At 39.5% G+C, this 27,635-nt stretch overlaps 3 protein-coding genes across 3 annotated transcripts; 1 reads left to right on the plus strand and 2 right to left on the minus strand.

Annotated features, from left to right (window-relative positions):
• Positions 1–499: 499 nt before the first annotated feature.
• LOC113911245 (olfactory receptor 9A4) lies at positions 500–1,444 on the minus strand. Its single transcript, XM_027573584.1, has one exon. The coding sequence runs from the start codon at positions 1,442–1,444 to the stop codon at positions 500–502; it is 945 nt and encodes a 314-aa protein (XP_027429385.1).
• Positions 1,445–13,811: 12,367 nt separating this feature from the next.
• LOC118356137 (olfactory receptor 9A4-like) lies at positions 13,812–14,756 on the minus strand. The gene has a single exon (XM_035723265.1). The coding sequence runs from the start codon at positions 14,754–14,756 to the stop codon at positions 13,812–13,814; it is 945 nt and encodes a 314-aa protein (XP_035579158.1).
• A 9,604-nt stretch (positions 14,757–24,360) lies between these two features.
• Positions 24,361–25,302, plus strand: LOC113911838 (olfactory receptor 6V1). The gene has a single exon (XM_027574706.1). It carries the CDS (start codon positions 24,361–24,363, stop codon positions 25,300–25,302), a length of 942 nt encoding a protein of 313 aa, XP_027430507.1.
• Positions 25,303–27,635: the final 2,333 nt, after the last annotated feature.

A 27,635-nucleotide genomic window follows, 5' to 3' on the forward strand; every position in this document is an offset into this window, starting at 1 on the left:
ATATTTAAAATACCTGTGGCGCTCTTGTCAAGAAAATGTACAAAATATGGAGAAAGCCCTGCACAGCTGAAAGAAAAAACAAAAACAAAAACAAAGTGAGCATCTCTCCCTTGATACTCTGATTATTTCAGACCTGCACCCATAGCTTACTCCTACATCCTTCCTCCCTCGGGAAACACATTTTCAGAAAGGGATTATAGGCAAATTAACTGAGCTATAGGACGCTACAAAAATATATGCGTTTCCTTTGTCCAAGGAAAACCCAAGGATATGCTCCCATAGTTCAATAGTGGAATCATCAGAAACTGAGGAATGAGATTCTAGTGGGCAGATAAATGGGTTTCAGTTTTCTCTGCTTTGTCTTCTTCTATGGCCTGATTGGGAGTTGTACATACTATTTGATTTTGAAGAGATGGTAATGATAAGAGGAACTAGGGTTTGGAAACCAAGTTCACATAACCAGTAAAGATGCTTCCACCCAAAACTGGTGTAGAGAGATTTAATCCTTGACCAGTGGACAGCACCGATTCATTTGATCCTCAAGTGCCTCTTTGACTTTGTCATTCCTAAGGGTGAAGATGAAAGGGTTCAGGAAAGGGGTTAACACAGAAATCAACAGGGAAACTATCTTATTGTACTCTGCTGCCTGTGTTTGCTTGGGTTTCACAAACAGGAACAAGCAGCTGCCGTAGCCTATCACCACAAAGGTGAAATGAGAGGCACACGTAGAGAAGGCTTTCCTCCGGCCCGAGGCTGTGGGGATCTTGAGGATGGTAGAGATGATGTAGGTGTAGGAGATAATTGTTGGGGCCAGAGAGCCAATGATAATGACAATAGCCATTAAGAAAAGAACAAACTCTGCGAAAAGAGTATCATCACAAGATAATTTGAGCAGTTGCCCTCGGTCACAGAAAAAATGGTCTAACACATTTGACTTGCAGAAGGTAAACTGAAATGTGGCATAGACAGGCCATATTTCAGAAAGGAACCCAAACATCCATGACACAGTGACCACCCAGATGCAGGTGCGGCTGTTCATAATGATGTTGTACCTCAGAGGGTTACAGACAGCCACGTAACGGTCCACAGCCATCGCTCCCAGTAATGCAAACTCTGTGGTTCCCACAGCAAGGTACAGGAAGAGCTGGGTGACACAGGCAGCCAGAGATATTGTCTGCATCCCAGGGAGCAGCAACCCCCAAAGCATCACGGGCACAATAACAGTTGTAACAAAGATCTCCAAGGCAGAGAGATGACCAAGGAAGAAATACATGGGAGAGTGCAGACGTTTATCAACACACACAATCACAATGATGACTGTGTTTCCCATTAGTGTCACTGAGTAGAAGACAAAGAATACAGCAAAAAGAATGTGGTGTAGTTCTTGGGACCCAGGGAAGCCTAGAAGGCAGAACTCAGTGGCACTAGACAGATTGCTCATCATTTAGTCCTTGTTTCTGCTCCTTGTAAAACCTAGAGCTCAAAGACTGGTAACATGGATCCACATGGTCCTGCTCTCAAAAGAGAAGGAAGACAGGTTAGGTTGACAAACTATTTCCAACCTGAAGATCAGGTAACATGACCCTACTGCTCACACTCTGCACAAGGCCAGACCTGAATGTGGGCACATGCAATCTACCTCAAGACTACCTGTCTTGATAGGGCAAAGACTTCTTCATCCCTACTGGGGATAAGAAAACTTGCCCTGTCTTTTTACACCATTGGATGTGCCTTTTCGCAGGGGACAGAAGATAAGACTGTTTAAACTGGCCAGTTTTGAATATGAGTTGATCAGCCTCTCCAGTCCTGGGATTGTCCATTTCTTCTTGTGGACATGTAGCATGATGACATAATGGCACTCTCAGTGATGTTCAAAACATGGAATGTTGGACCCTATGCCTCATCCTTACTGGTATTGTCTAGACCCATGTTGGGGCAGGAGAAAAGCGGCACAGTGTCTAAGACCTACGTCCCTGCCTTCCCAGATTGTAAACCTCCATTGTACAGATGAGGACTACATCTACAAATGAGAACTCTGGAGCTTGAGATAGTTTCCCAGGGCAGAATCATTCTTCTCAAACTCCACGTGCCCTGCAAAGTGTTGGGAGGGAGTAAAAGTGGCACCTGGCACTGACAACAATAGATCTGAGGCCAGTAGCCCCCTAGGATGTCTGAATTTCTACCTCTCACTTTATCTATCCCATTACTCAAATGTCATCTCCTCAGAGGACTCTTGCCAGTTACCCTACCCTAACTGGAATGATCTGCTCACTTTTGGACTTTAGCATTTCTTCATAGCACTTATTATTACCTGATATGATATGTGTACTTACTTCATTCCTTCATGTAACATGAAGCAAATGCAGCAGTGACTACAACAAACAAAAATCCCTGCCCTTGGTGCTTATATTCAAGGGGACGGTGAGTGTTAGACCATATACAAGACAAGTAACTAAAATTTCGGTGTTAGTTTATTAATCATGCTGAAGTAAATATAAAGCAAGGAAGATGGACAGGAAATTTAATTATATTTATTCGTTGTTCATCTGTGACACTAGAATATAAACTCTATGAGAGCAGGGACATGTTTATATATATATAATGTTGTTGAGCTATCAAAGTAGTGCTAATAAATTGTTAGTACATGATGGATGTATGGATGTGTGATATATGATTAAATAGTACTTGTTTCTCACCTGAATAGTTGAGCCATACCCCCTGGAGCCTACTCTTCTTGGTTTCCCTTCATGGCTCACGTTACCTTTTTCCCTTCCTCACTTCCCTTACTCATACAACCTCTTCTAAGTCTCTGTGGGCCTTTTAATGATGGGAAAACAGGTAAAGGACGGAACTGTTGGGACAGCTTAGTGATCTATATTTCTACAGTGTCTGCCTAATGAGCACTAGGTGAAAAAGTATAAAAGAATCTTGACGTTCTCACGCAGTAGTGTCTGTTGCTTCTATTGGGACAGAATCTGCTCTCACCTGTGCACAGGGGATTGGAGATGAGCCTCATCCATTCTTCAGACTCTAAGCCTCCTTGTTGTAGGAGGCAGCCAAGCCCAGAACTCCTGCCCTGATCTTCTTTGACTCTTTTCTTCCTAGAGGAAAACCCTGAGAAGGCACTCACCTCCATGGAGGGGGTCTCTCCACCACTTCCAGGCTCTTCAGGGCTTGGCTAAGGGTAACTGTTGTTTTACTACTGCTGAGCCAGACACAGGGGCCTGAACAACTTGCTCACGAAGAACTTAGGAAAAAGTCCAGAAATAACAGTGTTGTGAGGAGCTGAGGGTCTCTTTCTCTCTCTTTCCCTCCCTCTACCCACCTTCCCAAGGGGATTTAGTCACTGAGGTACCTCTTCTTAATTAGTCCAGGTTCGGGGCATCCCTAAGCAATCAGTCTGGGGAGAACAGAACAAACTTCTAAGTTATTCCCATTTTTGACCAATTAAGTGTCAGAACTTTCTAAAGGTTTTGCGTAATGAGAAAACATGAAATATCACCAATCAGAGGCTTTCAATAACAAGACTGTCTTTTTAAGTGCCCCAAGTCTATGTTTTGAAGAGACATCTCAGACCCTAAGCAGATCACCCCCTCTACCCTATATCCTAGCCTCTACCCTGATACTCTAGCTACTCAGAGAAAAAAATCATCCCCCAACCCCCAATAGGACAACGCCCAACTGACCTCTAAAATGTGCACCAATATCCAAAAAGCATGCATACTGGTCTCACTCAAAGCCTTAACTTCACCAGACATCCCCACAAAACCTGTTTCCTCCTTTGCTAATTTTAGAGAGAGGTTCCTGATCCTAACCCTGTGTACTCTCAATAAAAAGGGAAGAGGTTCTGCTTCCAAATCCCACTCCATTCTCTGCTATTGTCTCAGCTTTCCAATCTTCTGAACACATGTGCATCTGTATGCATTCTAGCAAGATTCCACCAGCCATTTATTTCTATGGCGTGTCCACGATTGCCAGCTGGGCACTTCAAAGTGGGGACAGCATAAGGACAGCTAATGTAGGCAGTTATATTTACAACCTAGAACAACTGACAAATGTAAATTGTGAGTCTGCTTTATATTAGAGTGAGACAGAAAAAGTGACAGTTACAAAACATTTATCTGGATTTGGGATTTCATTTGTAATATGCTTGTTAATCTGAGAATGTCAATAGGTGCAAAAGGGCATGAAGTGGGAATAATCTTCCTTCCTATTCCTCACATTGTCCAAGCAAAACCATATTGCCATATAATATTAGAAAAAAAGTATAAGCATATATCTACGTATTCTTTACAGAAAATGCTGTGAAAATCTATTTTAAAACCTTTTCTCTCTCACTTAACAATATATAAAAGATAGTCTCCCATATCAACACATGCTGTCACTTCTTTTCTTTTTTTCAATAGCATTCCCTTCTTTTTTTTAATCTTTTTTTAAATTATGTTATGTTAATCACCATACATTACATCATTAGTTTTTGATGTAGTGTTCCATGATTCATTGTTTGCATATAACACCCAGTGCTCCATGCAGAACATGCCCGCTTTAATACCCATCACCAGGCTAACACATCCTCCCTTCTTTATGGGATATGGATACCCCATTCTTTATAGCTAGCTCCCTATTGATCACTCTTTGTTGTTGTTTTCATTTTACTATGAAAAATGATGCTATAAATATTCTTAGAAATGTATAAGTCCATACACATTGATATTTCTGAAATAAATCCCTAAACTTGACACTTCTAGGTTAAAAGGTAGATATATTGAAGGTATTGGTTTCTATTAACACCAAATTATACTCCAAAAATTTTAGATTGATTCACACTGCCACTAAGACTGTATGATAACAGCACTCCTGATTTCCTGATCTACTACCAACCTACGACAAAATCAAAATTCATTTTACATTGAAGAGAACAACATTAAGATACCTTAAAAGAGAAATCAGTTGGAAAACCTGTTGAAGTGGAAAATGTTTTGAAAGATAAAAATTACCAAAACTGACTCAAAAATTAAACAATTGAATATACCTAAATATGGAAAACAATTGAATTCATAATTTAAAATCCTCCCACACAGAAAACTATAGCTTCAAATGGCTTTCCTGGTACATTCTATCAAATTTTCAAGAAAGAAATATTTCCAATCCTACACAGAATTTTTGAGATCAGAACTAAATCTTGATATCAAGGACACTAAAAAAAAAAGAAAGAAAGAAAGAAGGAAAGAAAGAAAGAAAGAAAGAAAGAAAGAAAGAAAGAAAGAAAGAAAGAAAGAAAGAAAGAAAGAAAGAAAGAAAGAAAGAAAGAAAGTTAAAAATTAATATCCCTTGTGAATATGAAAGCAAAAATCCTTGATAAAATATGAAAAATTAGGGGTGCCTGGGTGGCTCAATTGTTTAAGCATCCGACTCTTGGTTTTGGCTCAGGTCATTATCTCAGGGTCTTGGAATCAAGCCCCAAAGGCGGGCTCCATGCTCAGCCTGGAGTCTCCTTGAGGATTCTCACCCTCTCCCTCAGCCCCTCCCCCCATTCATGCGCATGCTCTCTCTCTCTCTCTCTCTCTCAAATAAGTGAATAAATTGTTTTTTAAAAATGAGAGAATAGGGCGCCTGGGTGGCTCAGTTGTTAAGCATCTGCCTTTGGCTCAGGTCATGATCCCAGGGTCCTGGGATCGAGTCCCACATCGGGCTCCCTGCTCAACGGGAAGCCTGCTTCTCCCTCTCCCACTCCCCCTGCTTGTGTTCCCTCTCTGGCTGTGTCTCTGTCTCTCTCTGTCAAATAAATAAATAAAACCTTTAAAAAAATGAGAGAATAAAATCCAGCAATATTTAAAGAGAATACTGTGCCATAACAAAATGGTGATTTTGTTCCAGACAAGCAGTGTTGGTTTAACATTAGGAGATTAATATAATTCATCATGTGAACAGAATTAAAGAGAAAACCACATGGTCACTTAAATAGGAACAGAGAAGGTATTTGACTAAAATCAACATCCACTGATTAAAAACTCTGATCAAACTAGGAACAAATGGGATCTTCCTTAAACTCATAAATAGAATCTACCAAAAACTGAATGCATTAATGAAACCTAATGATGAAAGACTCAATTTCTCCCTCCAAGATAGGGAAGAAGGTGTTTGTGGTTTTGATTTGTATTTCCCTGATGCTGAGTGATGTTGAGCATTTTTTCACGAGTCTGTTGGCCATTTGGATGTCTTCTTTGGAGAAATGTCTGTTCATGTCTTCTGTCCATTCCTTGATTGGATTATTTGTTCTTTGGGTGTTGATTTTAATAAGTTCTTTATAGATTTTAGATACTAGCTCCTTTATCTCATATGTTATCTGCAAATATCTTCTCCCATTCTGTCATTTGTCTTTTGGTTTTTTTGACAGTTTCCTTTGCTGTGCAAAAGTTGTTATCTTGATGAAGTCCCAATGCTTCATTTTTGTCTGTTTCCCTTGCCTTTGGAGACTTGTCTAGCAAGAAGTTGCTGCAGCTGAGGTTACAGAGGTTGTTGCCTGTGTTCTCCTCTAGGATTTTGATGGATTCCTGTCTCACATTTAGGTCTTTCATCCATTTGGAAACTATTTTTGTGTATGGTGTAAGGAAATGGTCCAGTTTCATTCTGCATGTGGCTGTCCAATTTTACCAACACCATTTGTTGAAGAGACTGTCTTTTTTCCATTGGATATTCTTTCCTGCTTTGTCAAAGATTAGTTGACCATAGACTTGATGGTCCAACTCTGGGTTCTCTATTCTGTTCCATTGATCTATGTGTCTGTTTTTGTGCCAGTATCATACTGTCTTGATGATTATAGCTTTGTAATAGAGCTTGAAGGCCGGAATTGTGATGCCACCAGCTTTGGTTTTCCTTTTCAACATTCCTTTGGCTATTCAGGGTCTTTTCTGTTTCCAAACAAATTTTAGGATTATTTGTTCCAGCTCTGTGAATAAAGTTGATGGTATTTTGATAGGGATTGCATTGAATGTGTAAATTGCTCTAGGTGGCAGAGACATTTTAACAATATTTGTTCTTCCAATCCATGAGCATGGAATATTTTTCCACTTCTTTGTAGTCAAATTAAGTCTTTTAGTATCATGGAATCTGTGTTTTCCTTAGAAAAGCTTATGTCCATAATCGAAGGTAACAAAAAAGGAATGAAGAAAAATGAAGAGAGCCACAGAGAAATATGGGTGTCTATTGTGTGCACTAAATACAAGCAATGGGAACACCAGAAGAATAGGAGAAACAAAGGAGAGTAAGAAATAGTCAAAGAAATGATGGTTAAAACTTTCCAAATTTGATGAAAAACATTACTTTACACACCCAAGAAAGTCAATGAACTCCAAGTAAAATGAATGCAAAGAGATGTGTCACAGTGGCCAGGCTGCAGTGGAGGAGGTGAGCGCCCATTGGGCAGGCAGATTCGCAGAAGTCGGATGGGTCCCCTTCCCTGGGTCCCCTCCAGTGTAGTGGTCGAGCTGTGGGATGCAGCTTAGGGTCCTCGGATAGATGCCCAGTGGGGAGACCTCTGTGAGGGTTCCACAGGCCCTCCTTGCCCATCCTGGAGAGCCACTTTGGTGCTGGTGGGCCGGGTGGTGTTGGGACTTTGTCCGGGAAGCTTGCTTTCCTCGCCTTATTCCCTTCGTTGGGAAAATAGGTCCAAGAGATATGCCCCTGAAGGAATTTTTGTAAAATAGGCCAGGCGGTACCCCATGTTCTTTTTTGCCACAACCTACTTGCTAATTAAACAGCTATCAGAAGCAGGAAGACAGTAAGCTTCAACCAAAGTAAAATAGTTATGAATTCTTGCTGAAATATTTATGGATGAAATAAGAGGATGCTCAGGATGTGTTTCAAAATAAGCCAGTTGGAGGAGGAATGTGGATGGGAGAAGAGAGGAAACAAGACTGGCCATGAGTTTGATGAAGTTGGATAATGTGCTGTTTTGTCTACTTTTGTATACATTTATAATTTAGCATTAAAATTTTTTCTGAAATAAAAAAATAAATGCAAAGAGATCCACACACAAATACATAATAATAAAATTGCTGAAAAAGAAAGAAAAAAATCTTCAAAGCAACCAGAAAAAAATGACTTCTCACATACAAGAGGACCCCATTAAGAGTAACAGTGACTTCTCATGGAAACAGTTTAGACAAGAAGGCAATGGGATGATATATTTAGGTGCTGAAAAAAAAGATACGGTCAATCAAGAATCTTATATCCACCAAAACTATCTTTCAAAAATGAAAGCAAAAGAAAGACATTTAACTCCGAGAAAAACTTGGAGAATTTGTTGCTAACAGAATCTTCTTACAAGAAATACCAAAGAAATTTCTTGTGACTAAAAGTAAATGACCCCAGGAAGTAACTAAGATCCACACACACACAAGGAAACAGCACTGAATAAAGTAATTCTGTAATTGTAAAAGATGTTATAAATGCATAATTCTTTCCCTATCTTCCATTAATTAATTTTGAAATCACTGTGTAAAACAATCAGCATATAATCATATTGTTGAGTGGATAACATATAGAAATGTAATATATTTGTCAATGATAGCTTAAGATGATAGGTAGGAGCAAAGCTGTTTTGGAGAAAGGAAACGATACCAGTTTCCAATTTGAATGTGAGGAACAAATGAAGAGAACCAGAAAAGATAAATAAGGATAATTTAATAAATGCTATGAACATATACTTGTTCTCCTTTCTTCCCCCAGTTTCTTTAAAAAATACATAAACTAATAATTATAACAATGTATTAAGTTTATAGCTATATAAATATAATATGTACAATAATAACACAAAAAGGAGGAAGTGAAGAGTTGCACAGAGTATAAATCTAACATCAATTCCAAGTTAAGTTGGATGTGGCAAGCCCTAGAAATGTACTAAAAAAAATTTTTAAAAATGAAAAAATCAATAAAATATTTATAATATTACTAGAAAATATTCACTTAATGCAAAAGTAATATAACTATAATTAATATGTGAAATGCAGTAGAAAAGGTGCATAGTATTTATACATAAGACAGAAACTTTAGCTGAAAGATAAAAACTGTAAAAAAGAATTAAATGAAAGTACAAATTTAATAAAAAATTGCATGAGAGATAAAGAATTCCTTTCATAAACTTATCAATAGACTTAACACAGATGAAGAAAGAATCAAAAGACTTGAGAATAGGCCACAGTATATATGTACGGCATATGTTTACTAAGTTTGTTACTAGTTACTAGGACCATAGTATTTTATATTCCCATCATAACTGAATAAAAGATTTTATTATCCAACATTCACATAAACACTTAATATTCGTAGAGTTTTACTTTTTTCCAATCTAATGGAAGTGATGTGGTTGATGAATGAGTAAATTTGGGCAAGTTGCTTAATGTCTTTTTTAGCTTCTATATTCTCATCTGTTTAGTGAATATACTACTTACCTCACAAGTTATTGCCAAGATTGAATAAAAATATACAGAAATTATAAGCTACTTAGTATGCAATCAATACTTCTTTCCTTCCACCTATATGATACCAAAACATCCAGCAAAGTTTCTTATGCAGTAGATATTTAACATATAAAAATCAATCAAAAGTTATAAAAGCTATACTTAGCATCTTTACTGAAAAAAGTTCCTCATATCCTTGGAACAAAATAACAAAGAAGAGCAAAATTTGAAATCACACGAACCTGTGTCAAATTGTATTTCTGCTCAGTTTTGAAAATTATTATCAATATTAATTTAAAAATAGAGTTATTTCAATTAGGAATAAGAAAATAAATATTTGTGGTGGCTATGCAAAAGGAATAGAAGTTTTAATTACACACCACTCCTTTCTTTTTCCTTATCTTCTAATAAGGAACATAAGTTTATATCAGAAAATTTCATATTTTAATTTGTATCCTATACACCAATATTTACACAACATTTAGTATGACTATAAAGAAATACCTGTAAGAAATAAAACAGAAAAAGTGAATGTCTTCTCAGATATATGTAACAGATATTATATGGGATTAGCATTTACTTTCACCAAGGAACATTTCCAGAACAGAGAATACTAAAAACTTTCCTGGTAAAAGTACTATTCTCTCTAGTTTTGTTTTTGTTTTAACTATGAGCATATAACTAAGAATACAAAGTATATGTTAAGAGGCAAACATTCAAATTAAGTAAAAATTTGCAACATATCATACCTGCGATACTTCAAATTATACATTAGACTTATTTTGAGTATGGTAATTACATGTGAATTAGGAGTTCAAATAAAGGTCTATAACTAGTATTTATATTTCTTTTTGTATGCATTTTTTAAAGTTTTTATTTAAATTCCAGATAGTTAACAGTGTTATATTAGTTTCAGGTGTACAATATGGTGATTCAACACTTCCATACAACACCTGGTGCTCATCACTAGTGCACTCCTTAATCCCCATCACATATTTAACCCATCCCCCTACCCACCTCCCCTGTGGTAACCATCAATTTGTTCTTTATAGTTAAAAGTCTGTGTCTTGGTTTGCTTCTCTCTCTCCTTTTTCCCCTTTACTTGTTTGTTTTGTTCCTTAAATTCCACATTTAAGTGAAATCATATGATATTTGCCTTTCTCTGACTGACTTATTTTGCTTAGCATAATACTCTCTAGCTCCATCCATGTCATAGCAAATAGCAAGATTTCATTCTTTTATATGGTTGAAAAATTCTCAATATCATTGATCATCAGAGAAACACAAATCAAAACTACAATGAGATATCACCTCATACCTGTCAAAATGGCTAAAATCAACAACCCAAGAAACAGGTATTAGCAAAGCTGTGGAGAAAGGGGAATGTTATTGCACTATTGGTGGGAATGCAAACTAGTGCAGGCACTCTGGAAAACAATATGGAGTTTCCATAAAAAGTTAAAAATAGAACTACCCTACAGTCCAGCAACTGCATTACTAAGTATGCATCCAAAGAATACAAAAATACTAATTCAAAGGACTACATGCACCCTGATATTTATAGCAGCATTATCTACCATAGCCAAAATATGTAAAGAGCCCAAGTGTTCATTGACTGATGAAGGGATAAAGAAGATATGGTGTATTATATATATAATGGAATATTACTAGGATTTATTTTTAGATATCTGTATTGATTTTCTACGTACTCAGTTGTGAAAAGTAGAGACAAAAATAAGTAGAGCAAAAGCTATTGATATTTCGTGTGTATATAGTAGTGAGGAGATGCTATGAGACATCTCAATTCATTTTGGAGTAGGAGACATCTGCACGTTGGGAAATTAAAGCCTCAATGGACAGATAATGTCTGTCTCCCATCTCCTAGTGTGAACATGGAATAGGCATTCTGGTTGAGAATAAGCTTGATTTGCAGGATAGAGGCCAGTGACTGTTTTATGGACTGAAGGTTTGTATCCCCTCAAAATCCATATGTTGAAACCCTGACACCCACTGCAGATGATTTGGATGATGGAGACTCTTGGGAAGTAATTAAGTTGAAATGAGGTCATTAGTTGGGCCCACATCACATAGCAACAGTGTCCTTCTGAGAAAAGACACCAGACGGTACTACCTCTCTTTCGCAAATACCCACCAATGAAAGGCCAGTTGAGGACATAGACAGAAGGTAACCATCTACAAGCCAGAGAATTGTCACCAAAAATTGAATTAGACTGAACCTTGAACATGGACTTTTCTGTCTCCAGAACTATGCTAAATATATCTTTATTAAATTATTAATATTTATTTTATATAATTATTTAATAATTATATATAATTATACAATATACAATTATATAATATATAATTATACAATATATAATATAATAATTATTTATATAATTATTTAATAATTATATAAAGATATAATTAAATATATCTTTATTAAAACCACCGGATGTAGAGTGTTTTGTTGTGGTAACCCAAGAAGACTAACACAAATAGTAACTCTCCTTCATTCAAAATCAAACACCAAACAGAAGAACATCGTCTTTGCTATAAGAGATGTTTAATGCACCATCACTAGTTTCTTGACCAGAAATGGCAAGGCCATTCAGAGAGGCAGTTTAGAACACAGCATCCCTGAGATGCAAGAGAGGAATGGAAATGTTGGTGGAGGAGAAGGGGAAGGATAGGAATACGTTAGCAGTGGGTGGTCAGAGCTTGATTTGAGGGGAAGGGGAAAGAAGGAGAGGGAGAGAAGAGAAGAGCTCAAAGACAAAGGGAGAGAAGAAAAAGAAAGAAGATAGTTGGTAGATGAACAAAGGGTGATCAGGGCAGGGTGCAAGAGGCATGGGGAATGACAGGTTGAAAAACCAAAGAAACCATACATGAGGACAGTGAGGCTCTGTTCTGTCCTCCTAATTTGCCTCTACCAGCCCAGAGACAACATAGGCTGTGCAAAGCCTTGTGTAGATTAGAAAAGGCATCCTCTCTGGAGTACTGAAGGAGAAAACATGGTATTTTTCTAGGGAGAGCAGACATCAGGAAATGAGCCTGGGGTGGGGGATCGCTTTGTATCAGTCTTCAACCCTTTGTCCAGCCAGTGCAGTTCCGTCACAACCCACTGGTTGGCTAGCAGAGCATGGGCTGGATTAAGGACTCACTCTCAATGCCTCATCGGGTACCGATATGCAGTGAAATCAACTAGGTCATACTTGGCGGTCTTCCCTGTCCTCACCAAATGGAAGGCATCCTCACATAGGACTCTTTGCAATCCTATGGAACACCATCACCCACTGCTGGGTGGCTCAGTATCTCCACCCAGTTCAGGGCTGGCAAGAGGTGCTGAGTGTTACCATTTAATCAACACCTTCCTCAAACATTATGAACTACCTACAATTGCATTGCCAAAAAAGCCATGCCCTGGAATTCCTGAAGAACTGCGAGTTAGGAGGGTAGCTTCTCATTCCTTTGATGCTCCCCACAGGGAAGACCTATGGCAAGGTACTGAGACACTTGGATTTGGGAGACAAAGAACCAAAGGCATCATGAAGACTGAAGTCTGGGTCTGAGAGCAGTCTCAACAGACATAGTTGATTTAAGCAGCTATAAAACACAGGATGCTGTCTCTAGACTTAAGCCATTTAATTCTTATTTGTCTCAATCCCCATATATGCCAGAATATTTCATTTCTTTACATCACCAAGACTTACTAAAACAAAAGTATTCTAATCCCCTTATCACCACTCTACACTGGTGCTGTGGCAAAATGTATATAATATTGTGCCTACTTTGCAGTAGCAACGGGGCCGAGATAACATGATAATCCACAGGAGAAAAAGAGAAACAGAATATTTAAAATACCTGTGGCGCTCTTGTCAAGAAAATGTACAAAATATGGAGAAAGCCCTGCACAGCTGAAAGAAAAAACAAAAACAAAAACAAAGTGAGCATCTCTCCCTTGATACTCTGATTATTTCAGACCTGCACCCATAGCTTACTCCTACATCCTTCCTCCCTCGGGAAACACATTTTCAGAAAGGGATTATAGGCAAATTAACTGAGCTATAGGACGCTACAAAAATATATGCGTTTCCTTTGTCCAAGGAAAACCCAAGGATATGCTCCCATAGTTCAATAGTGGAATCATCAGAAACTGAGGAATGAGATTCTAGTGGGCAGATAAATGGGTTTCAGTTTTCTCTGCTTTGTCTTCTTCTATGGCCTGATTGGGAGTTGTACATACTATTTGATTTTGAAGAGATGGTAATGATAAGAGGAACTAGGGTTTGGAAACCAAGTTCACATAACCAGTAAAGATGCTTCCACCCAAAACTGGTGTAGAGAGATTTAATCCTTGACCAGTGGACAGCACCGATTCATTTGATCCTCAAGTGCCTCTTTGACTTTGTCATTCCTAAGGGTGAAGATGAAAGGGTTCAGGAAAGGGGTTAACACAGAAATCAACAGGGAAACTATCTTATTGTACTCTGCTGCCTGTGTTTGCTTGGGTTTCACAAACAGGAACAAGCAGCTGCCGTAGCCTATCACCACAAAGGTGAAATGAGAGGCACACGTAGAGAAGGCTTTCCTCCGGCCCGAGGCTGTGGGGATCTTGAGGATGGTAGAGATGATGTAGGTGTAGGAGATAATTGTTGGGGCCAGAGAGCCAATGATAATGACAATAGCCATTAAGAAAAGAACAAACTCTGCGAAAAGAGTATCATCACAAGATAATTTGAGCAGTTGCCCTCGGTCACAGAAAAAATGGTCTAACACATTTGACTTGCAGAAGGTAAACTGAAATGTGGCATAGACAGGCCATATTTCAGAAAGGAACCCAAACATCCATGACACAGTGACCACCCAGATGCAGGTGCGGCTGTTCATAATGATGTTGTACCTCAGAGGGTTACAGACAGCCACGTAACGGTCCACAGCCATCGCTCCCAGTAATGCAAACTCTGTGGTTCCCACAGCAAGGTACAGGAAGAGCTGGGTGACACAGGCAGCCAGAGATATTGTCTGCATCCCAGGGAGCAGCAACCCCCAAAGCATCACGGGCACAATAACAGTTGTAACAAAGATCTCCAAGGCAGAGAGATGACCAAGGAAGAAATACATGGGAGAGTGCAGACGTTTATCAACACACACAATCACAATGATGACTGTGTTTCCCATTAGTGTCACTGAGTAGAAGACAAAGAATACAGCAAAAAGAATGTGGTGTAGTTCTTGGGACCCAGGGAAGCCTAGAAGGCAGAACTCAGTGGCACTAGACAGATTGCTCATCATTTAGTCCTTGTTTCTGCTCCTTGTAAAACCTAGAGCTCAAAGACTGGTAACATGGATCCACATGGTCCTGCTCTCAAAAGAGAAGGAAGACAGGTTAGGTTGACAAACTATTTCCAACCTGAAGATCAGGTAACATGACCCTACTGCTCACACTCTGCACAAGGCCAGACCTGAATGTGGGCACATGCAATCTACCTCAAGACTACCTGTCTTGATAGGGCAAAGACTTCTTCATCCCTACTGGGGATAAGAAAACTTGCCCTGTCTTTTTACACCATTGGATGTGCCTTTTCGCAGGGGACAGAAGATAAGACTGTTTAAACTGGCCAGTTTTGAATATGAGTTGATCAGCCTCTCCAGTCCTGGGATTGTCCATTTCTTCTTGTGGACATGTAGCATGATGACATAATGGCACTCTCAGTGATGTTCAAAACATGGAATGTTGGACCCTATGCCTCATCCTTACTGGTATTGTCTAGACCCATGTTGGGGCAGGAGAAAAGCGGCACAGTGTCTAAGACCTACGTCCCTGCCTTCCCAGATTGTAAACCTCCATTGTACAGATGAGGACTACATCTACAAATGAGAACTCTGGAGCTTGAGATAGTTTCCCAGGGCAGAATCATTCTTCTCAAACTCCACGTGCCCTGCAAAGTGTTGGGAGGGAGTAAAAGTGGCACCTGGCACTGACAACAATAGATCTGAGGCCAGTAGCCCCCTAGGATGTCTGAATTTCTACCTCTCACTTTATCTATCCCATTACTCAAATGTCATCTCCTCAGAGGACTCTTGCCAGTTACCCTACCCTAACTGGAATGATCTGCTCACTTTTGGACTTTAGCATTTCTTCATAGCACTTATTATTACCTGATATGATATGTGTACTTACTTCATTCCTTCATGTAACATGAAGCAAATGCAGCAGTGACTACAACAAACAAAAATCCCTGCCCTTGGTGCTTATATTCAAGGGGACGGTGAGTGTTAGACCATATACAAGACAAGTAACTAAAATTTCGGTGTTAGTTTATTAATCATGCTGAAGTAAATATAAAGCAAGGAAGATGGACAGGAAATTTAATTATATTTATTCGTTGTTCATCTGTGACACTAGAATATAAACTCTATGAGAGCAGGGACATGTTTATATATATATATAATGTTGTTGAGCTATCAAAGTAGTGCTAATAAATTGTTAGTACATGATGGATGTATGGATGTGTGATATATGAGTAAATAGTACTTGTTTCTCACCTGAATAGTTGAGCCATACCCCCTGGAGCCTACTCTTCTTGGTTTCCCTTCATGGCTCGCATTACCATTTTCCCTTCCTCACTTCCCTTACTCATACAACCTCTTCTAAGTCTCTGTGGGCCTTTTAATGATGGGAAAACAGGTAAAGGACGGAACTGTTGGGACAGCTCAGTGATCTATATTTCTACAGTGTCTGCCTAATGAGCACTAGGTGAAAAAGTATAGAAAAATCTTGACTGTTTTCAAGGAGAAGTGTCTCTTCTTAGTATTGGGATAGAGAAGAACTAAATCTGGTCTCTGTTGTGCATGGAAGTGTTGGAAATGAGCCTGTCCCCCATGCTGATCCCCTCATCCATGCCTCAGGCTCTAGGCCTCCTTTTTCTTACAGGCGACCAATCCCCCCCAATCTTCTTTGGATCTTTTCTTGGTAGAAAACAATCCTGAGAAGGCACTCACCTCCATGGAGGGGCCTCTCCACCACTTCTCAGTCTCCCCAGGGCTTGGCTAAAGGTAAGTCCTGTCTGCCTACTGCTCAGCCATGCATCAGGCTGAGCTATTTCATCAGGAGGTTCTTAGGAAAAAGCCCAGAAATAACAGTGTTGTGAGGAGCTGAGGGTCTCTCTCTCTCTCCACTTCACTCTTGCTACTTTCCTTCCCAAAGGGACTTAGTCACTGAGGTACCTCTTCTTAATTAGTCCAGGTTCGGGGCATCCCTAAGCAATCAGTCTGGGGAGAACAGAACAAACTTCTAAGTTATTCCCATTTTTGACCAATTAAGTGTCAGAACTTTCTAAAGGTTTTGCTTAATGAGAAAACATGATATATCACCAATCAGAGGCTTTCAATAACAAGACTGTCTTTTCAAGGGTCTCAAATCTAGGTTTTGAAAAGACATCTCAGACACTAAGCAGATCGCCGCCTCTACCCTATATCCTAGCCTCTGCCTTGACACTCTAGCTACTCAGAGAAAAAAATCATCCCCCAACCCCCAATAGGACATCCCCCAATTGACCTCTAAAATGTGCATCAATATCCAAAAAGCATGCACACTGGTCTCACCCAAAGCCTTAACTTCACCAGAAATTCCCTACAAAACTTGTTTCCTCCTTTGCTAATTTTAGAGAGAGGCTCCTGATCCTAACCCTGAGGACCCTCCAGAAAAGGGGAGAGGTTCTACCCCAAATCCCACTCCATTCTCTGCTATTGTCTCAGCTTTCCAATCTTCTGAACATATGTGCATCTGTATGCATTCTAGCAAGATTCCACCAGCCATTTATTTCTGTGGCGTGTCCACGATTGCCAGCTGGGCACTTCAAAGTGGGGACAGCATAAGGACAGCTAATGTAGGCAGTTATATTTACAACCTAGAACAACTGACAAATGTAAATTGTAAGTCTGCTTTATATTAGAGTGAGACAGAAAAAGTGACAGTTACAAAACATTTATCTGGATTTTGGATTTCATTTGTAATATGCTTGTTAAATCTTTTGTTAATAGGTGCAAAAAGGTCTAAAGTGGAAATAATCTTCCTTCCCTTTCCTCACATTGCCAAGCCCAACCAGACTGCCATATAATCTTAGAGAAATTTCTTAAGCATGTATTTGCACATTCTTTATAGGAAATGCTGTGGAAATGTGTTTTATGACATATTCTCTCTCACTTAACAGTATATAAAACATATTCTCAAAATAATCTCTTGATTATACAGTAAATATATGACAAAGGGGGCAAGAATATACAAGAGGAAAAGAAACTCTCTTCAATAAATGATGCTGGGAAAACCGGACAGTTCATGTGAAAAAAAATGAAACTGGACCACTTTCTTACACCATACACAAAAAATAAGTTCAAAATGAACTTAACACAAAATGTGAGACCTGAAACCATAAAACTCCCAGAAGAAAATATAGGTAGTAATCTCTCTGACTTCAGTCTTAGCAACAGTTTTTCAGATATGTGTCCTCAGGAAAGGGAAATAAAAGCAAAAATAAACTACTAGGACTACACCAAAATAAAAAGCTTTTGTACATGAAGGAAACCATCTACCAAATCAAAAGGAAGAAGATATTTGCTAATAATATACCTGATAAAGGGTTAGTATCAAAATATATAAAGAACTCATACAACAAACACCAAAAGCTCCCAAATAACCCAATTTCAAAATAGGCAGAGGACCTGAATAGATATTTTTCAAAAGAAGACAAATGGCCAACAGATGCATGAAAAGATACTCAGCATCACTAGTTGTCAGGAAATGCAAACCAAAACCACAATGAGATGTCACCTCACACCTGTCAGAGTGGCTAGACTAAAACAAACAAACAAGAAATAACAAGTCTGGCAAGCATGTGGAGAAAATAAAACCCTAGTGTACTATTGGTGGGAATGTAAATTGGTATAGCTGCTGTGGAAAACAGTATGGCGGTTATTCAAAAAATTAAAAAATGAAATACCATATGATCCCACTACTAGGTGTTTCCCCAAAGAAAGCAAAAACACTAATTCAAAAAAAAATATATGCACCCCTATGTTTATTGCAGCATTTCAACAATAGCCAAGATATGGAAGCTATCTAAGTGTCCACCAATAGAAGACTGGATAAGGAAGATGTTGTGTACACACACACACACACACACACACACACACACACACACACACACACACACAGGAATATTACTCAGCCATTAAAAAAGAATGAAATCTTGCCATTTGTGACAACGTGGATGGACCCAGAGGGTATTCCACTAAGTGAAATAAGTCAGACAGAGAAAGATAAATACCATATCATTTTCCTGGTAAATGGAATTAAAAAACAAAACAAATAGAACAAAACAAAAGTAGAAACAGATGCATAAATACAGAGAACAAACCAGTGGTTGCCGGAGGGGTTGGGGATGGAGGATGGACAAAATGGTGAAAGGGAGTGGAAGGTACAGGCTTTCAGCTACTGACTAAGTCGTGGGGGTGCAAGGTACAGCAAAGGGAACATAGTCAATGGTATTGTAATAGTGTTGCATGATGACAGATGGTAGCTACACTTGTGGTGAGCATAGCATAATGTATAGAGTTGAAATCACTATACTGTAGCCCTGAAACTAATGTAACATTGTGTGTCAATTATATCTCAATAAAACAAAAATATACAATTAAACCAAAAATTTTAAAAAAGATAATTTCTCATATCAACACATTTTCCTTCGTTTCTTTGCATAGTGTTCCATTATATGAATACCCCATTCTTTATTATCTGGACCTCTTGACCGATTTTTCCCTTTGTTTACCTTTTTACTATAAAAAATGTTATAAATATTCTTAGAAATTTATAAGTCCATAGGTACTATTATTTCTGGTACAAATCCCTAGAGTTAGAATTTCCAAGTCAAAAGGTAGATATATTGTACCTATTGTTTTTATCGACACCAAATTATACTTCAAAGGTTTTGGATTGATTTGCACAACTTCTAAGACTGTATGATAGGAGCACTCTTGATTTCACTACCATCCAAACTTATAATCAAAAGTTTAGTTACTTTTAAATTGAAGAGAACAAAATGAAGATATCTTAAAAGAGAAATCAATTGGAAAACTGATGAAATGGAAAATCTTTTGAAAAATAAAAGTTACCAAAACTAACTCAAAAAGACATTAAACAACTGAAAATTCCTAAATATGTTAAATAAATTGAATGCATAATTAAAAATCTTCCCACCCGGAAAACTGTATGTTCAGATTACTTTACTAGTACACACTATCAAATATTTAAGGAAGTAATAATACCAATCCTACACAAAATCTTCTAGAAAATTAGGGAGAAGGGAACACTGCCCAATTCATCTTATTAGGCCAGAATTATCTTAATACCAAAGGCATCACAAGAAAATAAATCTAAAAACCAATATCCCCAGTGAACATAGATGCAAAAATCCTTAATAAAATATTAGAAAATCAAATCCATCAATATCTAAAAATAATCGTATACTATAACAAAGTCATGACTTTACTACAGAAATGCAAGTATTGTTTAACATTTGGAGATTAATCAATATAATTTCCCATGTTAATGGAAGTAAAGAGAAAAATCACATGATCATTTCAATAGGAGCATAAAAAGTATTTGACAAAAATCAACATCCATTGATCAAAACCCTGAGCAAACTAGACACAGAAGGTATCTTCCTCAAACTATGAATAGCATCTAACATAAAACCTAGCACTGACATGAAATTTCGGAATGAAAGACTCAGTGCTTTCCCTTTAGGGAAGATGGGGAGGAAGGCAAGGATATCTGTTCTCACTTCTACTCAACATTGTACTGGAAGTCTTAGCTAATGAAATAAATCAAAATAATGAAATTAAAAGCATACAGTTAGAGGGCGCCTGGGTGGCTCAGTCGGTTAAGCGACTGCCTTCAGCTCAGGTCATGATCCTGGAGTCCTGGGATCGAGTCCCGCATCGGGCTCCCTGCTCAGCGAGGAGCCCGCTTCTCCCTCTAACCCTGCCCCCTCTCATGTACTCTCTCTCTCTCTCTCTCATTCTCACTCTCTCAACATAAATAAATAAATCTTTTAAAAAAAGCATACAGTTAGAAAATTAAAAAATAAAATTATTTATTTACATATTACATAATCCTATATGTAAAAAATCCGAAGAAGTCCACAAAAAATACTAGAACTAATAAGTGATTATCAAAGTCACAGGACAAAAGCTAAATATACAAAAATCTGTTATATTGCTATATATTCTAGCAATGAACATTAGAAATGGAAATAAAATCTATAATATGCAATAAAATCCAAAAACATGAAAAACTAAGGGATGTATTTTACAAACTATGTGCAAGAATTAAAGCCATAAAACATCGCTGAAAGAAATTAAAGAAGACCTAAATAGATGAAGAAATATTCTATTTTCGGAGTGCCTGGGTGGCTCAGTCATTAAGTGTCTGCCTTCGGCTCGGATTGTGATCCCGGGGTGCTGGGATCAAGCCCCACATCGAGCTCTCTGCTAGGCGGGAAGCCTGCTTCTCCCTCTCCCACTCCCCCTGCTTGTATTCCCTCTCTCGCTGTCATTCTCTCTGTCAAATAAATAAATAAATAAATAAAATCTTTAAAAGAAAAGAAAGAAATATTCTGTTTTCATGAATCAGAAGACCCAATTTTGTTAGAAAGCCAATTCTTACTTAGTCTAAAGATTCAAGACAATTTCAATCAAAATCCACGGAGCTTTTTTTTTTTAACATTGAAAAGCTGACTCTAAGATTTATACACAAATATAAAGGATCTAGAATAGCCAAATAATTTTTAAAAAGAACAAACCTGGGGCCTCACAAACCTTATTTAAAGACTCACTATAAAGCTACAATAATTGAGAGTGTGTTATTGACATAAGATCATGTAGATCAATGGATATATATACCAATGAAATAGAACAGAGAATTCAGACAAAGACCCAAACATGTATCTTCAATTGATTTTAATAGTATATGCTAGTGTTGAGGGAGTAGCAATATGCTCCCTTCTATCATCATCCCCCATTTCTGTCCAGAATGACCTAAAATCTTCTTTGCAATCAAAGCTCTGTCCTGAAAACTCAGTTCCAGACTCAGGTCCTACAGAAAGATTGCCGGGCCAACTCTGTCTGGCCCTTGTGGGTCTTAAACATTTGGGACCCATTTGCGCTGTCTTCATGGGAAGTCTTTTGCTTCATATCCCTTGTTATTATTTGTCTGTGGGTGGGGCTAAGTTGGGTGACATCCACAAAGTCTGAACTCTGAGGTGAAGGACTGTCACTCAGAGTTAACTGGGTAGCTTGATTCTCTATCATATTGCCTTCATCCCTAAGGTGTACATCTTCTCACAAAAGTCAGAGACAGGCCCTTCAGGCTACCCAGTTCCCAAAATATTTCTATCAGGGGCCCTGCCTCCAAGAGGAAGATATCTCTCCTTAAGCTTACTGTTTTGATCGTCCAACTTATACAGATAACACTGGAGAATTCAGACAAGAGGGTGATGTGGTCCAGTGCCTATAGTCCCTACTTCTCCTGATCTCAAAATCCTGGATCTGGGAGTGAGACAAAATCGCCAAATGAAACTGTCTAACCCTGACCATTTACCCAGTCTACCATAATTTTAGTCCAGGAAGGATCAGAGAGTAGGCACTGCCATGCCAGCTTAAGCCACCTGCTGCTGAGGTGTATCTAGGTCTCTATCCCTTTTCAGATCTTTTTCTCAAATGTTACTTTCTCAGAACATAAGACTGCTCATTATTCTAAGGAATAATATCAGAGCCTTATAATCCCCAGAGGACGACTTGTTTTCCCATCATTCCCCTGAAGAACACTCTGCTGGAGTCTGTTTCCCATCCAGCATAAGCTCACCTCTAAATCACATCAAGAAACCAGAAGCTTGGAGACATGATGGGTAGAGAGAACCGAGAACACTCATCCTTGGGAAAGAAGGGGCAAAGACAGCACCTTTCCCCTCTGGTCTCCAGAAGAACTTCTTTTCCGTGTTCCTGCCCCTCATCAATATTGCTGCCCTGGTCTTTGTGGTGATACAGGGTCAGTCTTTAATTAGGAAATTAGCACAGGGTTGGAGATATTGTAGCTTGAGGAGTCATTTACCGAGTAGTGCCATTCCAGCTGTACAGAAGTCCCTTTCCACTCCTGCCAGCTGTAAGATACTACCCAAGAGCAGTGAACGACATATCTCATGTCATTCGTGCTACAGAGTGAACTGATTAGGCAGAAATCTCTAGATGTGAATTTCTTAATGTCAACAGCTTGAGAAGAAGACACTTAGAGGCTAAGGTGAGTGGCTTAGGCTTCCATATGGGTTGAGCTCCTGTAGAGCAGAGACATAAGGATTGGGTTTGAAATCATCAGTGCTGGGTGTAGATTTCAGACCTACTATTACGGTTTAATCAATAGGATGGATAGAAGCTAATAGAGGGACAAAGCCTCTTCTTTAAACTGGAATACCATTGCTAGTGGCCAAGTCACAGCATTAGAAAAGCTTTTATAGGGCTGGAGAGAGGGCCAGAGAATAACTACATACAGCTTTGCTCTTTCCACTTCTGATAGTTTGTATTATAGTGTTTATTTCCTTTGACAATTGGAAGTTTTTGAAAGTATCCTTTTAGTGAACTTAAATTCTAAGGCAGCATAAAGTTGTGGAAATATTTGCACACACATAAACACACATACATATTTACACACCTCACATATTGGCCCTAAAGAAGTGTTGAGCAGTGATGGGCCAGAAAAATTTGAGACCATTGGCAGCCATACGATAACAATAAAAATGACAACAGTTGTTTGTGGAGCACTGGGTATGTGCCAGTCACTTACTAAGTAGTTCATTCATTTAATCATTGCAATAATCCTAGAAGCCAGTACCATCATTATCTTCATCTTACAGCTGAGTAAACTGAGGTTCAGAGAGCATGTTATAAAGAGCAGATTAATTCCCACAAGTAAGTTTCAGATCAGAATTCAAACACAGTTTCATAGCTTGTGCCCCAAACCACCATGTAAGAATGACAGGAGTCAGGAGGGGAGGGGAGACACTGTAGCAGCAAAGCATGAGGTAGGATGCTAACAACCTTCTAGTCACTGGCAGGGTAGCCACCTGGTTCTGAGGCTTATCTCCATGACCCTGTGTATCTTTTCAACTCTCCATCTTAGCAAGCACATATTAGAGCCCCTGTCCAAGGAAGCTACTTTATTAACTCAAAACTCTTTCTTTCCATTAATTTCATGATCATAGCTAGAAAAATGTGAATGAGTGAAGGTCCTCAAAAGAGAGATAGCCCAGAAAGACTTGAAGGGACCCTTCAAAAGGAATCTTGGTACACAGTCTCTGAGTCATAACAAGAAGCCCACAGCATCAACCTTTACTCCAGGATTTCAGGGTGACTTACAATAATTCCCTTTCTTTCCATATTTCCTCCCCTCCCTATATTTTTCTGTCTCTCCCTCTCACACATTTGGTCTTCCTCTCTTAATTCTGTGTTCTTTTGTTTCCTTCTTTCCTTCTCCTGAAATGTTGATGTCTGCTACTCTGCTGTCCTCCTTAATCCACTCCTCTCTGTCTCTCTCCTTATCCATGGCTTTCATGCTCTTAATTCTATGACCCCCTGTCTATGGTTCTCTCATATTCCCATGTAGTTATCTCTCTTTCCGTTTATATCTGACCACTGACTTTGTTTTGCTCTCCCTGTTCTCTTTCTGTCTCTGTTTCATGGTCAATGATATTCTCTCTCTCTCTTCCTTTGTCTCTCTGTCTTGCTATCTCTGCCTCTCCATCTCTGTCCCTGTTTCCTTTCTATGCAGGGACCCAACTCCAGGATCATGGCAAATCTGAGCCACCCTTCTGAATTTGTCCTCTTGGGCTTCTCCTCTTTTGGTGAGCTGCAGGTTCTGCTGTATGGGCCCTTCCTCACGCTTTATCTTCTTGCCTTCATGGGAAACACTGTCATCATCGTCACGGTCATAGCCAACACCCACCCACATACACCCATGTACTTCTTTCTGGGTAACTTTTCCCTGTTGGAGATCTTGGTGACCATGACTGCAGTGCCCAGGATGCTCTCAGACCTGCTGGTCACCCATAACGTCATTTCCTTCATTGGCTGCATGGTCCAGTTCTACTTCTACTTTTCCCTGGGTTCCACCTCCTTCCTCATCCTGTCAGACATGGCCCTTGACCGCTTTGTGGCCATCTGCCACCCACTGCGCTATGACACTTTGAGGAGCTGGGCTATGTGTGTAGGGCTGGCAGGGGCTGCCTGGGCAGCTCCTTTCCTAGTCATGGTGCCCACTGTCATCTCCCGGGCTTATCTCAATTATTGCCATGGCAACATCATTAACCACTTCTTCTGTGACCATGCACCTCTGCTGCAGCTGTCCTGCTCAGACACCAGCCTGCTGGAATTCTGGGACTTCATGATGGCCTTGGCCTTTGTGCTCAGTTCCTTCCTGGTGACCCTCATCTCCTATGGCTATATTGTGACCACTGTGCTGAGGATCCCATCTGCTAGCGGCCGTCAGAAGGCTTTCTCTACGTGTGGGTCCCACCTCACCCTGGTCTTCATTGGTTACAGCAGCACCATCTTCCTTTATGTCAGGCCTGGAAAAGCACATTTTGTGGAAGTCAACAAGACCGTAGCCTTGGTGACATCGGTCCTCACCCCCTTTCTCAGTCCCTTTATCCTTACGCTCCGCAATGAGACAGTCAAGGCAGTGCTACGGGGCCAGATGCAGAGGCTTAAAGGCCTCCACAAGGCACTATGATGAGCCTGAGGAGCCTGGCCAACTTCAGTCAAGCAGGTCTATACAGAGAGGAGGCAGAGTACCAGGCTGGGTAGGAAGATCACTGCTGAATTTCTTTAGGTTGTTTCCTCTGTGCTTCTGCATTATAACTACAGTGAGTCCTCAGTGCTCAGGGTCTGGCTGTCTCAGGCCACCGTGGAGGTGCTTCCCATACCCACTGGCAGCTACAAGAACTCTGAAAGTAGCCCAGAGCCTGGGGAGCCAGAAGTAAGACTTTCAGTACAAGGAAGTACATGGGCTTTCGATTCAAGGACAGCAGCCAGGAAGTGTTTTCTGGTCAAGAGATATTATCCAGCCCAGGGGTGTGTGTGTGTGTGTGTGTGTGTGTGTGTGTGTGTGTGCGCACCTGTGTGTGTGCCTGTGTATGTGTGTGTGTATAAAATTCCTGAAAGCTTTGGGATGAAACATCAGCTCCAATGCCCTTCCTTCCCAACTACAATCTGAAATTTTAAAAGCCTTTCAGTTGGGGCGCCTGAGTGGCTCAGTTGGCAAAGCATTGACTCTTGGTTTCGGCTCAGGTCATGATCTCATGGGTCCTGAGACTGAGCCCTGTCTCAGGCTCTGCGCTCAGCAGGGAGTCTGCTTCAAGATTCTCTCGTCTGTCCCTCTCCCACCTTTCTTTCTAAAATAAATAAATAAATCTAAAAAAAAGCCCTCCTGTTACTTTGACCTCAGACTCATGGTTTTTTCTTAGCTTTCACCTATCCTGGATTTTCTTTTTCTTTCTTTCTTTTTTTTTTTTTTAATATTTTACTTATTTATTTGAGAGAAAGGTGAGAGAGAGAGAGAGAGAGAGAGAGCATGAGCCAGGGGAGGGAGAGGGAGCAGCAAACTCCCCTGCTGAGCAGGGAGCCCGATGCAGGGCTCAATCTCAGGTCCCTGGGATCATGACCTGAGCTAAAGGCAGATGCTTAACTGATTGAACCACCCAGGTGCCCCAATCCTGGATTTTCTAAAACACCCCCAATTGAAAATATTCTCCTAAGGAGTGCCTGGGTGGCTCAGTCAGTTAAACATCTGACTCATTAGCTCAGCTCAGGTCAGGAGTGTGAGTTCAAGCCCCATGTTAAGCTCCAAGCTGGGTGTGGAGCCTACTTAAAAATACATATATGCTGCCAAATTGTTTCTGCAAATACACTTTAATTTAGCAAACTACATTTCCCAGTAAACTACAATGACTTCACGCATCAAGGGAGTACTCCTAGCCCCACTTACTTTAAGACAACAAAAACTACTAATTTACCACAACTGTCAAGATTTTTACAAGTCTACTATGTGGAAATACACAAGGCAGGAAATTGTGGGCTCATTTGGTGGATACAGATTGGCTAGCTTTGGAGACGTGGCTCACTTAGTGGTCTGTTGGTTCTCATCATGTACTTCCAGTATTACCTCGGGCTAACCCCTTCTCAAGAGAGGTGCCCCTTCCTCTGACTTTCTGAAAAGTTCATTTCTTTCTTGCTGAGGTGCCCCTTACCCAAATCAGAGGATGTCTTTAGGTTCCTAGTTTCAGCTTCTTGTTGCAAGTCTTATGTTTCCTCCAAGGACACATCACAGCAATGACTCTGATGTTTGCTGTTGCTGTTGCTCCAACTGATTTATTTTCTCCAATTATCCTCTGCTCACCACCTCAAAGAGTAAATATTTGTAGAGTAAATGGAAGGAGGATGAAGAAAGTAAAAATAATTTTACTGATAATTTACATATACCAACAGACCACTAAGTAAGTCACATCTCCAAAGCTAGACACTTACATATACATGTATATTATATATATTATTCACACTTTATAAACGACTTTATACATGTTTTCCATTTGGTTTTACCCTCATAATAATCCAATTAAATAAAGATTCACTGATCACTCACCATGAGCAACACACTCTGCTTATCACTGGCCATTAAAGATCAAAGAAATGTGGATTCTAACCTCAAAGATTTCTCCATCTGTGCGACAGAGGAAAAGCTATAATGAATTCTAGCATATTTTGATAAGGGGTTCTTCTACTTTTAACAAGTGCCATGAGAGCCCAGAAGGGAAATGCTAATTCTTGGGCTGCAGCTAGGCAGCGTTTCTGACTCACTAAGGAATAGGGGCAATACAGTTGAGAAAAAAAAAAAAAAAAAAGAATTGGTCAAAGTGATGGCAGAACTGACAATACAATCTGGTTCTTTAAACTTCTTTTCCATCTCTCCATCTTCAGAAATTCTTTTTCCAGCTTGATCAAAGTTGGATTAATTAAAAGTTGGAATCTCCAGGATCTGAAGCCACTCTGTGTAGACTCCTCCAGCCT

Source organism: Zalophus californianus, chromosome 12 (assembly GCF_009762305.2).
Source record: "Zalophus californianus isolate mZalCal1 chromosome 12, mZalCal1.pri.v2, whole genome shotgun sequence".
In the NCBI taxonomy this organism is placed as follows: Eukaryota; Metazoa; Chordata; class Mammalia; order Carnivora; family Otariidae; genus Zalophus; species Zalophus californianus.